The following is a 13,781-nucleotide window of genomic DNA, read 5'->3' on the forward strand; positions in this document are numbered from 1 at the left end:
CTAGTTTTAGTAGAAGGAATCATTAACTGACACCAGCTTCTCTTATGTTCTCCTCAGGCAAAGCTGATAGTGCCGAACAGCACGGCAGGACTGATCATTGGCAAGGGTGGAGCCACGGTGAAGGCTGTCATGGAACAGTCCGGCGCCTGGGTCCAGCTTTCACAAAAACCCGATGGCATCAACCTGCAGGAACGTGTTGTTACCATCAGCGGGGAGCCTGAGCAAAACCGCAAAGCTGTAGAGATCATTGTGCAGAAGATTCAGGAGGATCCACAAAGCAGCAGCTGTCTGAACATCAGCTACTCCAACATTTCTGGCCCAGTGGCCAACTCTAACCCCACCGGATCCCCGTACGCCAACTCAGCAGAGGTGATGCCAGCTGCGGCCGCAGCAGCAGCAGCCACAGCCTCCAGTCTCCTGGGGCAGGCCAGTCTGGCTGGAGTGGGTGCTTTCCCCACCACCATGTCCAGCTTCTCAGGGAATGACCTGCTGGCTATCACGTCGGCACTGAACACGTTAGCCAGCTACGGATACAATACCAACTCCCTGGGTCTTGGGCTCAACCCTGCGGCTGCCTCAGGAGTCCTTGCTGCTGTAGCCGCAAGCGCTAATCCTGCTGCAGCTGCGGCCGCTAACCTGCTAGCCTCCTACGCCAACGACGCATCCACTAGTGCTGGCCACCCAGCGACCAGTCTGGGAGGTTTCACGCTAGGCTCACTCGCTGCCGCCACTGGAGCCACCAACGGTTACCTGAGCGCCGCTTCCCCTCTGGTGGCCAGCTCCCTACTGGCCACAGAGAAGCTGGCCGAAGGGGCCAAAGATGTGGTGGAGATTGCAGTGCCGGAGAACTTGGTAGGCGCCATTTTGGGGAAAGGAGGCAAAACGCTTGTGGAGTACCAAGAACTGACGGGAGCCCGCATTCAGATCTCCAAAAAGGGAGAGTTTGTTCCTGGCACCAGAAACCGTAAAGTCACGATCACCGGATCGCCAGCCGCCACACAAGCAGCCCAATATCTTATCAGCCAGCGAATCACATATGAGCAGGGTGTGAGGGCCACCAATCCGCAGAAGGTGGGCTAAAAACAGGGAGTATGAAAAAAAGGAGAGAGAAAGAGTGGGGGATGGGGAAGATACAGAGAAAGATTGAGGGCGACCGAAATAAACCACATTCTTTGTGGGAAAATCTCAGTATTAAAAAAAATATGAAAAAAAATCCTCTCAAAGTGGAAAATTTGGAAAAGAAAAATGTGTAAAATGTAAATATGGGTTTATTTCTTAAGTTTTTGGATTTTTTTATTGGTTGATTTTTGCTTTTGGTTTTTCTTTTGGGCTTTTTGTGCATTTTTCTGGACAGCAGTGAATGGCATTTCAACCTGGCATGCTGCCGCGCTGCAGTTCCCAGCAGGTGGGCAAGGTGGTCGGATGGGGGACACTGGGGTGGAGCAAACCCAGGAATCGGCCCTTTCCCCACCCCCATCCCCTCCTAGCTGACAGATTCTTGTTCTTTATATTTTATTCCTTAGTCTAACACCCACCCTTTCGCCCGTGCCCTCTCTTTAGAAGGGTCTGAGACTGAATATATATATATATACATATATATCCCCCCTAGCCTGTGAAACCCCATACCCCACCCCAGCCACCCCTCGTCCCAGCCCTAATGGTCCCAGCCAGCTAGGGCAAGGGATGTGAGGCTGCTGCAGGGTCTCTCAGCGCCACTAGACATCTACCTGGGGTTCCAGTTTGACCAGGTGCATGCCACTACAAATGTTGTTAGCATAAGGGAAGCTTGTAGATCATGTTGCGGACATAGGCCAGGATGCAAAAGGCACCTGAATCTTTCGTACCAGAGCTCCTAGAGATTGTTGGCATTTCTCTAAGGGATTTGAGGTCTGGTGTTTATACAAATACTATTATCATTATTATTATTACTACTACTATTATTATTATTACAAAATATCACCATCAACTTTATTTATTAATATGATTTCACCCATAAGGACTGAAGTATTTGTTTTGTTTTTTCTTAATCTGTGAATTCAGGTTGACATGAATGTAAAGACAATATTTTGGATTTAGTTTTTTATTTAAGTAGATCGAATCGTGTGTCCATGTAATATATGTCTTATTTAACGTCCAGTGAAAACTGCACCGTCGGCACCAACAGAGAGAATAGGGGCAGATGTACTGTACAGTGATATAAAAAAACAACAACACACACACTCTCAGCAAACTATTACCAGATTTAAATGCTGAAAATGCAACGAAGCATACACAAACTTGAAATCACAGTGGGACTAGACAATTTATTCACATATCTACTGAACGAGAATGTAGGTCTTTGCACAAGTCCAAGGGAGTGTATCAGAATGCGACTTTGTATGAAAGCCAATCCTTTTCTATAACGTCCCAAAACATCTCCCCCCAGCTTTACTCTATGCTGCCCTTCTGCAGTGGGAGACATTGTGCACTTTGAGCCACTGCAGTTGAATATCTGCGCAAATCTGCTGGAAAATTTGCCGAGATATTCCCTATCAAATCAGAAACTGTCCCTCAGAGCTCTGAGGCGTTTCATGAACACATACTACTGAACTACTATGAACAAATTCTGACCAGCACAGGTTGATTACTAACATGGTCTGTCCTGTAAATTGCAGGTTGTCTGCTAGAGAAAACATTTTTATGTGGTGACCATTTTCGTAATTGCCACATTTTTTTTTAAAAAACTGTACACTTGAGTTACCAATCGATTTCTGGTTGCATTATTCTAACTAGGCTGCCATGTGAAAATCCTCCTGTGCAGATCAGAACTACCCAAGTGCGACGTATGTGCTGCTAATAAGGTCCTGTTTGCTTTTTGTTTTAAATCTGAGTACACTGAATTTCGTCTTAATGCACTGTGAAGTGTGGAGGCCGTGATGAAAGGCCAAAAAAGTCAGGGTTTCTATATTGTTATTGCATCGATGCATCACCATGATGGAATGTACTCATGTGCAACGTCTCATACAACCTCCATGGAGTCAATGTGTCGCTTACTGTAGGGTGGAAAGGAAGCCTGGATGGTCCTGTCAGGTTGAGATCAGACTCTGAGCAGTTTGTTTTGCCAGTATCCAACTTTAACTTTCCAACTAACCGCCAGCTGACTGTGCATATTTATTGTGAAGGGGCAGAGGATGGTATAGTCTGTACGTTTAAACTTAGCATGTCCTCCAAAACGATTCTATGTTCACACAACGTTAATTCTTTGAGTTAGTTAAAAATATCAAATGCATCAGGACTTAATCAAAACCACAAAGGAAAGAGAGAATTACCCAAAGAATCAGACCAACAGAGAAAGACAGAGATGTGCTCTGTCTCCCCTTGACTAAAGTAACGATTCTTTCCCCTACTTTTCTATCGGAGCACCAGGGAGAGTAAATCTGAACCGATTGGTAAGGAGGCTTCTTTATTCTCATCTAAAAACCATCACAACCCCTCACCTTTTCTTAACCCCCTTTTTACCTTTGTGCACCTCATTCTGACACATCAACCCAGAGACCCCCTTTTTCTCTCACATCTCTCCATGGGTGGCGATGTCTGGTGTAACAGTGCATGTCTGCTTGCCCTTTCACGAAACAATGACGAGAGGTGCGCCCAGAGTAGAACTAGAAGCTTGCAGTAGCACATCACACCTTCAAAAAGGGACTTGCTACAAGCCATTGATGTGTTTGTATGATGTGCATGTGTGTATATATGCTTTTAAAAGTTGATAACGGTTGTGACCTAGGTAAAGAGGTCTATCAAGCGGCGATGACTCTTAAAAGTTGGTTTCACATTTTTGAGGTGCAATGAGCGTTTCTTTTCAAATGAAGGGATACGATAGTTCAGATTTGAGGATCAGCGATGGCAATCGAGCGCCTCCGCATTTTAGAGTGCATCTGTGCGTTTGGTTTTACCCATGATGCAGTATTTCATCAGACACTTCAGAGCTTGAACAAGTGGGAAACTGTCTCGGTAGATCCCCATATAAGATTTATGTTAGATCACCTTTCGATTTTAGCAAGACACACACAAAAGCAAGATGTTACTGTGACAATTCAATGTGAAAACTATTAAACGGTGCCAACATAGTGTCAAGGAGCAGCTTTTGTTGTTTTGTTTTTGTATTCAGTACTAAAAGTACATATGGGAGGGGGGGGTTCTCTATTTTTTTTCTATTAGTAACTGGGAAAATAGATCAAATGTGATGAGTACTGAAAGCAATATACGTAGTAGCATGTCGTCATGTCTTGTCTTTTTATTCTGTCCGTGTAGGAGCTTTGGATTTACCTAGATGTTGAGTAGATTTGCATATACTATTTTTTAAGTTGTGAAGATGCTGCTATTGAATAAGTGATGTACTAAAATTTAAGATAAAAAAAAACATATCTGGTCAGTCATTTAGCAGGATGTGGTAGTTGTAAGAGGTGTAACTAAATGCTACATTGATAATTGAATAATTGCTATATCAATGGATTAAATGAATAAACCTGTGCCAAAATAGATCTTTACAGATTTAAATGTGATTTAAACACCGTTAGTTAAGAGCAGACATAATTTTGTAATTTACAAAAAAAGAAAAAATGTGAAAAGTGCCAAATAAGCCAGTTAAGATAGTGGGGGTAAAGTGACTAGAGAAGCAAAAAATAAAATAGACATTAGCACTATAAGGTTGAGAGTTTTCTGCCCCTCAAACTAACCACTCTTTGTTCAAATAAAGGGAGGGATTCATCTCATTGGCCAAATAAAAGCAGGGTGCCATTAACACACATCCCTGGGGCTAGAAGACTGCCGAGTTAGCTTAGCATGGTTAACGTTTTATAAGTTATCAGCATTCTTAAGTCAGCCTTTTATAGTTCTGAAGATGTATTTTGTGAAGATAGATGTTATCTTTTTTGCACGTCGATATTGCATGATACCAAGTGAAGCGTGGATTTAAAAAAAAAAAAAAAAGTGAAGACAAAAAAAAAAAACAATTAGGCAATGTGCATTCATTTTGAGGACGAAACTTTGCATGGCAACAACAGTCCAAGCTATTAAATGAGCTTTTTCACATTTTTACCTTTTTACTTTTAATTTTGCTAAGACCAAGCTGGAGTTTTGTTGTCCATGAAACCTAGGCCACAGAAACCAAAACCATTCATAGTCATGGTCATATTCAGCGTCATGATTCTAGCACTCATTTTCTACAGACTTATCAATGTTTTGTGATAATTTGGAAGAGAAGTTGGGAATGGAGGGTTAATTTGCCGTCATTACCATGAAAACATGGCCGTGAATGTATTCACCACTACATAAGTTTGCATATCACTCTTTTGATCATGATTTTAGGGCTTGTGTGTCAGTACTAATATCATTAGGCTTCTGTTCTCTAGCTTGTTCTGCCATCACTGCACATTAAGCTTGTCCCATTCTCGTGTGAATATGCACTTTATATTTCTCTTCTGCTTCAAGCCACCCTAGCTACCAACAGCCCTGTTTTCCAACGAAAGCAAATGCAATGACACCGCTAAACTGCTTGAATCTTTTACCTCAGATCTCCATGAATAAAAGAGAGGGACGTCCTCGTAACTTTATAATGAAATGATGCGGCACTACTGTTTGCATAAGAATGGATTGGGCAGAAATTCCAAACTGACCAATGAATTGGAAATGTTATTTTTTTGACAGTGTTTTTTGTTATTATTAATGATAATAAGTGCCAAAAGGGGCATGTCTGAAATCATGAATATTGTTATTTGTCCTTTCTCTTTTAAAAAGGCTAATGAAAACTGCACTGTGCTTATCGTGATTCTTTTTTACGCATAGAGCAACATGCGTCTAGTCATTTTGCACCCAGGCCGCTGGGTTTGTCACATGCGCAGTCAAGTTGAGATGAATGCAAACTTATGATTTAGCTGATGTCAAGAAGGTCATTGCTTTTATGTGGGCGCACGGCTAGAGCTTGTCGCTCTTCCAAAACCCCACACGCTCCCCCTGCCCCAGTCCAAGTCCACCCCCGGCCCCCGACAACCCGGGGTCACTCTTGAGCTCAAACCCATTGAAGCACCAGCAATGTTAGAATACATTTGTCATATCACTGTTCTGTTCTTTTTTATTTTCCTGTTTTTATTTGTACGACACTCTCTAACCTAGACCAAGTATAACAAAAATGTCATTCATATGTATCCTGTTTACTCTCCCTTTTTCTCCCTTTTGCACTTTCACTGCTCCCCTTTTTTCCAACCACTCCCCACTCTTCTGCCGACCTCCCCCTCACACCCTCCCAGACTTTCTCCTGAGTGCCAAACAAAAACAGTACCATTCCAAACTTTTTGAGTTCTCTTGTATGTTGGACATCCATTGGACGCACCCATGAACAAGCCAGCATGTTTCTCCATAACATGATGTCAGTCATGACGCCTCAACATTACCCAAAAAGTGAGCAGTAAAAGCAAGACCTGGATTAACACGGTAAAAACACGGCTGGCTACCTCTCATAAACTGCTTTTCCTAATTCTCTGTCATCTCTTCAACCTCCAGGACATCACTGATTGTGTGCCATAATGCTGGGGGCACTGTCACTCTCCTCACCCCAGAGTCTCTCCATTTGATTTTCTCGATGGAAAACATTAAATGCAAGCAAAGAAAAAAAATCCATTTTAAATGGCAGGTTTGTTCCTTTAACATAAAAAAACATGCTGAGGAGTGTGTAAACGTCAGCCGCGCAGCCATCTTCTGTCTTCTGAACTTTGAACTTCTCACCCCTCATGAACTTTATTGACCTTCTTCCTCCCCTTCTATGTTCATCAACTGTTTGGACTTAAAATCTCCATTCCATCTCCAAACCTTTTTGAGACTGTGCAATTCTAGTTGAGATGATTGGATTTATTTCTCTTTTTTTAAGTCATCATTGGGGACGAACAAATAATAAACAAACAAAAAAAAAAAGACACGCAAAAATATCAATAAGATCCAAACTGTTTCCTCCACAATTTCATTATTTTCTTTCATTGTAAATATCTGTCAGATTTGGTTGAACTGTAACCAGAGACGTGTTCAACGTTAAAGGGGCTGGCAGCATAAAATCGCTTTTGTGGAGCCGCCATTAGGAAGTCGAGGTCAATTTAAGCAGCTCCATAAAAGACGTACTGCGTTATAGAGTCACGTATGCAGTACTGAGACCATCAAAATTTGGATCTGGCCCCTCCAAACATTGCATAATCACTACTAACCGCTAAGTTAGATTAAGATAGTGTAGGTTTCATACTTGAACTGATGGTAATTGCTAATCTCATTGTACATATCAAACGTGTCGAGTGTGAATTGTGATACGTGTCGATTAGGTGTCTTTACCATTACAGCATCTGTTCACGAGACAAAAAAAAAAAAGAAAAGAAAAAAAAGCTAAAGTTTCTTTGTGATGCCGAAAGGATCATTTTCATGCGTCTCAACCATGCTTGAGCTCCACATCTAATGTTTCTATGCTGCCAGCTTTGTTTTCTGATAACCCTTCATGAGCTTATTTATTTTCAAACTACTATACGTTATTAATAAATGGCATCAAGAAACTAGACAAAAGGGAATGACTGGAAAGATGAATTACTGTTTTGTTTTTAGTATTTTAGTGGTTTCTTTTAACATCATCCATTAACTGACTTTAAAAAAAAAATATTAAATATTTAATGTAACTGTAGCATTGTGTTTGTACAAAAAATAGTGAGTTGTGTTTTTTGACTTGTGGATTACCAGTGAAGTCAGCAATTTAGTGCTAATATCTATTAAGTCGTTCCTTTTATTTTCCTCCTTTCTTTTATATTTAAGGGTTATTATTTCCGACAGCAACAGCAGTCATTATAAATGTTCATTTTACCATCACCTGTCTTCTGTTGTCTTATTCTTCACCTCCCACTACACTCAGTTTCATCAAATAACACATTGCAAGTTCGTGCCTGAAACCATGTGCTCGGTCTTGGGGGAGGGGCCATGTGTGAGTGATGCGTGAGCGAGTGAATGAATGAATGAATGTGACTGCTTGCGAGAGGCTTGGCCAGGCGGGTGTTATGTCTTCTGTCCACCTAAAGCTAAAACCTGTTGGGTTTCCATTTACCAATGGAACCTGCTGATGTTATAGCTCAATCCCATCATGTAAGCCTAGTTGATTTTGATCGTCCATAACTCCTCCTCCTCCGTTTGCCAACCACTTTTCACCACCTTTTCCCTCCTCCCTCCCCCTTACGAGCCATTCCCTCGCCACGCACCTCCCACGCCATGTGATGTTCTCCATCGATAACATACTACTCGACCAGACCCACATTAACTCTGTTCTCATGCCTGCAGAGGAGGAGGTTGCCAGTCAACTCACCCTCCGCTCATGATCCGCCACCATCCCTTACCGGCTGCCGGAGCCAGTCCTAAACTATTAAACTAATAATAATAATAAAAAAAGAGAAAAAAATAAGAAATAAAAAATAAGAAAAAAAAAAATACAGACAAGTGACTCTCAGGGTGTTTACGTAATCTACCTTACTCTGTGATCTCACAGAACCGCAACCCAGCTCTCCCTCAAGCTTTTTAAGGAGCCCAAAGACAATTTACCATGTGTGATTGCTTATCAAGTCTTCTTCAAGAGAAAAAAAAAACAACAGAATGATATGCACCCAATTAAAGGAGCAAGCAAAATGCTGTTAATGTTTACAAACCTTAACGAGACCAACGCTGTTGAAAGAATGTGTAAGAGTACAAAGACAATTCTTTAATAATTACGTCATTATGAAGTGACTACATTTTAAATGATCATTTTTATGTGACATGGAGTTTTATGTGGCATTTTGGAAACATTGCATGTTCCTCTTTTTTGCAATGACTTACGTTTTTTTAAATGTCATAATGGTACAGTGTAAAGTCAGAGCTACATTTAGTTGCTAATAATAAACTACATTGATGTAAGTGTTCATCTCACATATCTTAGAAAATGGTACCGGACTGAGTCCGAAAGGAAGAAGAAAAAAACAGCACCAACAACAACAACAACAAACATGTGATTGCGTTACTGTATAGAATTTGTTCATATTTGTATATGGTGACAGTAAAAAATAAAGTATGTGCTCGAAATATCAGGGACACATGGGTAGAGTTTGAAGGGCTGCTTACAACACCAACTGTAAAGCTCGAGGTGATGAGGTAAGTTACACCAGGGTGAAAATTTGATTTTGCTTTTCTATTTACAGTTTTTAATGACATTTACAGCTTAATATATGAGATAGGGCTGTTCGATCATAATCACAATTAGTTTGGTCATAACTGTGATCAAGGTTATTCAAAACGATTACAGTTGAGGTCAAAATTATTAGCCCTCCTGTGAATTTTTTAAATAAATATTTCCACAAATATTTAACAGAGTAAGGAATTTTTCGCAGTATTTCCTATATTTTTTTTTCTGGAGAAAGCCTTGTTTAACTTTATTTTGGCTAGAATAAAAGCATGTTATAATATTTTGAAACCTATTTTAAGGTTAATATTATTAGACCTTTTTAGCAATGTATTTTTTGATTGGCTGCAGAAGAAACTACTGTTATACAATGACTTGCCTAATTACCCTAATTAAGCCTTTGAATTGCACTTTAAGCTGAATACTAGTGTCTTGAAAAATATGCAGTAAAATATTATTTACTGTCATCATGGCAAAGATAAAAGAAATCAGTTATTACAAACGAGTTATTAAAACTATCATGTTTAAAAATGGGTTGAAAAAAAATCTTTCCGTTGAATAGAAATTGAGGGAAAAGGGTCCTTAATAATTTAGGAGAGCTAATAATTCTGGCTTCAACTGTATATATGCAGTTAGTTTCCTCCCTGTACTGTAAATAAGAAAAGGGAAATAAATACAAAAGAATAAAAATATGAAAAACTGCTTTAAGCATCTTCACTGTAAGAAAAACATTAATTATAGCTACAAATGTCCACTGATCAGTCAAATGCAGTGAGAGATTTTGTCCTTTTGTTTGATTAATAATGATAAAAACATTCAGCAGCAGAAATATTGCGCTCTGTCACTTTAAGAGCAGTACGGATCTGATTTATGGTTTCACTTTTTACAGTCTGTTGATTCTCAACTCGTTTATTTATTACATAAATGAGGGTTAATATGAATAAACACTAAAGGCCGCGTTTTGACACAAATTTGCATGTTTTTGACCATTAAAGTGCTCGCATTAAGATGACTTTAGATATGTGTGCTCTGCTCATCTCTGATGCTGAGTGCACACATACAGCAGCATCATGCAACTATTTTCGTGCTTAAAAAAGATTTGAATGTACATTTATGAATGATGCACATCCCGTGCTGCAAAAGTTACATCACAGTACATGCTTTTAGTAATTTTTACATGAAACTGAGCTTTGCAGAGCAACAAATATGTACAAGTGGAAAGGGGGCGGTATATGATGCAAAAATCGTTTTATATCGATTAATGTGTTTTCATAATTGTTTGAAGCCGAAATCGAAACTGAATTTTAGATTAATTGCACAGCCCGAATATGAGATATATAAATTTTCATATATACAAAAGTTTTATCTTTTATATAAAGCTAATGGAAATAGCATTAATATATTTCAAATCAGTCTAAAAAGATAAGCCTGAAAACTAATATTCATATGATAGTCTGGAGTATGACTGATATGCAAATGCAGCTTGCGTGATGTAACCCAATGTAATTTCCCATTACATGCTTGGTAAAAGCAAACCCAGCAGTCATTTCGCTCTTAATGCATGTGTTTTCAGGATGAAGTCAATTCAAGATGATCTTAAAAACATGATAAAGTCTCTTGGCCATTTTCATCCACCCACTTTTTCTGTGCACTAATTCATCCAACTTGCAAAAATCACCTTCACCTTCCCAACATGCCTCCAAAGCCAACACCAGCTAAAAAGCACCACAGAAAAATCCCAATATAGACATCGGTCAGTGGGCTTGACCGGCTTTCATGCTGGCTTTCAGCACATTGATCTGTGGTGGAGACTCCAGGGAAATTAACATTCACCGCATGATCTAAAACCTGTCTCACCAAACAAACCATAAACTAAAGAAGTATCTCCAGAGTTCAGACCAATTCAGCTCGACTTGATTGTTATTGTTTTAGTAAACAGTGTGTAATTCTAATCAGATGTTGAGGTATTTAAAAGTGCAGCTTCTAGATTAAATCAAATCAACAGTCAATGCATTAAGTAGCGCTTTAACAATGCAGCCACGATCCTGTGATATCTATATCTGCATCCATATCTTGGCCCAAAGCTCCAAGCACCTTTTTAAGCATGGAAACTGTCATGATGAATAATTAGGTCTTTCAAGTGGAATCATCACTCCCTCTCTCCATCTCCACTGGGAATGGTGAGCTGGTGTAGCCGAAGCTCCATCATTTCAAATGCATCCAATCTCGCTAATTGTGCACCTTTACCAGCCCTTAGGCCATGATTGATTTTCCCCGCTCCAGCTCGGTTCCTTCCCCACACCTCAAACCCAACAGGCTTTTCCTCGTTTCAGCCCAGCTGTTCCAGAAAGCACGCCTAACCATTTCTGCCCCCCTTCCTCTCCTCTTCTCAAAGGGTGCGCAAAAGGAGTGAGAGAAAGAGAGAGAAAGAGAGAGAGCAAGAAGCAGACAAGAATATGCTCTCAGCCCTCATAAATCCCTAGAGTTGGAAAGCAGACCTGTGGAACATGTGCAAAGATCTCCAGTCCTTAGTCCAGCACTTTTCAAGGGGGAACGCGCAGTACTCGGTCCTGAGATTGCTTCGGCCTCTCTCAACTGTTTTTGTTAAGACAGACTGTCTTCGCATTTATGACTGATTCTGTATGTGCATGCATTTATTCAACAATATCAATGACTTATTTTTAGTTTAGAACAGTTACAGTGGCTCTGAAAAGTATTTGAACATTTAGCGTTTTTTTTCCATCTATCTATCTATCTATCTATCTATCTATCTATCTATCTATCTATCTATCTATCTATCTATCTATCTATCTATCTATCTATCTATCTATCTATCTATCCATTCATATGTTTCTACATATCTATGTACTGTATCTAAAAACCTGTGCTGTTATAAACTTTTTGGGCCACTGTACAATGTTTTTTTTTTTTTTTTAATCTGTTTGACTTCAAAACCACTTCCGAAGTACCCATCATAATAAAGTGTAACTGTGTGGTTAAAAAAAAAAAAACCTGAATAACATGTCTAGCTACAAATGTGCAAGAGTGTATCGATGTGATTTGCAGTTTAAGCAACAGCTTTCTGGCTGCAAACAGGCCTCAGGAATGCATGAGCCGCAGTTTTAAATGAACAGGGCTCTCTCTCTCTCTCTTATTTCCACGACAGGACTTTGTCTGTACGGTGGTGCTGAAGTGAACAGCATGAATTCAGCTTGAAATTTCTACTGTTATTGGGCTGACTTGGTAAAAACAGCTAGAATACAGAATCAGTCAGTGCGGCGCAGTCGAATCGATTTAAAGCTAGTGCGTCTCGGATACATGAAGACTTGTGCTGATACAGAGAATAGCTGTCACGTCAAAGCAGAGCTGAAATCTGGCCCACAGGAAGAGTAAAAACCAACAGTCAGCAATCTGACGCACACTAGAAAAAAACACTTTGTCCTCATTTCCCCCCAATTACTGTATACATGTGAGTGTATCAACACATGTGAATATACGATCTGTATCCTTTTTGTCTAATGCAAGCCTTTAGTGTACAAATTTGACCTTAAATACTGTTTCTATAACAAAAACCAAATCAGTTCGGTGATAAACCGACTGTGGTCCGTAAGATTATCAGCAATAATGTTCAAAACTTTATAAGCTACCTTTTTTATGGCTTTGATATATTTGTTTGAATGTTGGGACTGTATTTTGACAAAATACTAGAAAAGTGACAAAAACAATTGATTAATCACACCAACAAATGTACATTTACGACACTTTTCTCAGTTGATTGCTTGTGTTTTAAGAAGTGCAATTTTTAAAAAGCAGACTGTGCTGCGTTGTGTTAAAAATTTTGATTTCTCTTCCTACTGTGAAAAAAAAACTGCAGGCTTTTCAACATATTCAGGCCGGATTTGAAACTGCATCCTAATTCAACTTTGCTTCACTTTTTCCCGTATTTAAAGAGTATAACATTTATGCCTGCTTTTTGTTTCTGACAGACCAAAATATCCATTACACTCGATTAAAACTGGTTTCATCGGTCACCACGAAAACACTGAAAATGATTGTAATAGTTTTGTATGTTTTTTGTTTTCTTGCTGTTGTAATATTTCTAACAAATGAAGCTGATAAATTATACTAGAGTTTGTTCGTAATATAAAGAATAACTTTTAACATCGGTGTTTTATGAGTATATGTACATAAGATAAAGAAATAAATTAAGAAAGTTGCAATGCAAAGCTGTGATTTTAAAGCACTGTAGCGTGTACAGTGATTTGTTTTTATCAATTTTATGGTACATATGATATGTTCTGCATTTCTGCAGTTGTTGTTTTTCTTTTTGTTCATGAGCATATGCTTTAATAAATATGTTTTTTACAGTATGTCGCTAAGGCCCAAGCTATTCTTATGACAGTACTGCAAACTTCCAGTGAAGCAACCTGCATATAGGTCACGCTTTTCCTATCTTTGCACTGTGTATTTTTCCTTTTTTTGTTGTAATTAGCCATGAATTCTTGCTTCTATCTGTAATTAGCTTGGCTGCTGTACATGAAGGTCTATATCAAAAAGAGGTGATGTACGTTAGCAC

General features: G+C 39.4%; 1 protein-coding gene across 2 annotated transcripts in view; it reads left to right on the forward strand.

Annotated features, from left to right (window-relative positions):
• Positions 1 to 7,872, forward strand: part of nova2 (NOVA alternative splicing regulator 2) — an 80,506-nt gene extending 72,634 nt beyond the window's left edge. Inside the window, exon 4 of one of the 2 annotated variants that reach the window (XM_001923455.9) lies at positions 58 to 4,991. In XM_001923455.9, the coding sequence (XP_001923490.1) occupies positions 58 to 1,080 (1,023 nt within the window). In that variant the 3' untranslated portion in view covers positions 1,081 to 4,991. Of the gene's footprint in view, positions 1 to 57 lie in introns of both variants that reach the window. The other variant, NM_001309524.1, reaches the window with a different exon arrangement.
• The last annotated feature ends 5,909 nt before the right edge of the window (positions 7,873 to 13,781 follow it).

The sequence above is a fragment of the Danio rerio genome, chromosome 15, assembly GCF_049306965.1.
Source record: "Danio rerio strain Tuebingen ecotype United States chromosome 15, GRCz12tu, whole genome shotgun sequence".
Classification (NCBI taxonomy): Eukaryota; Metazoa; Chordata; class Actinopteri; order Cypriniformes; family Danionidae; genus Danio; species Danio rerio.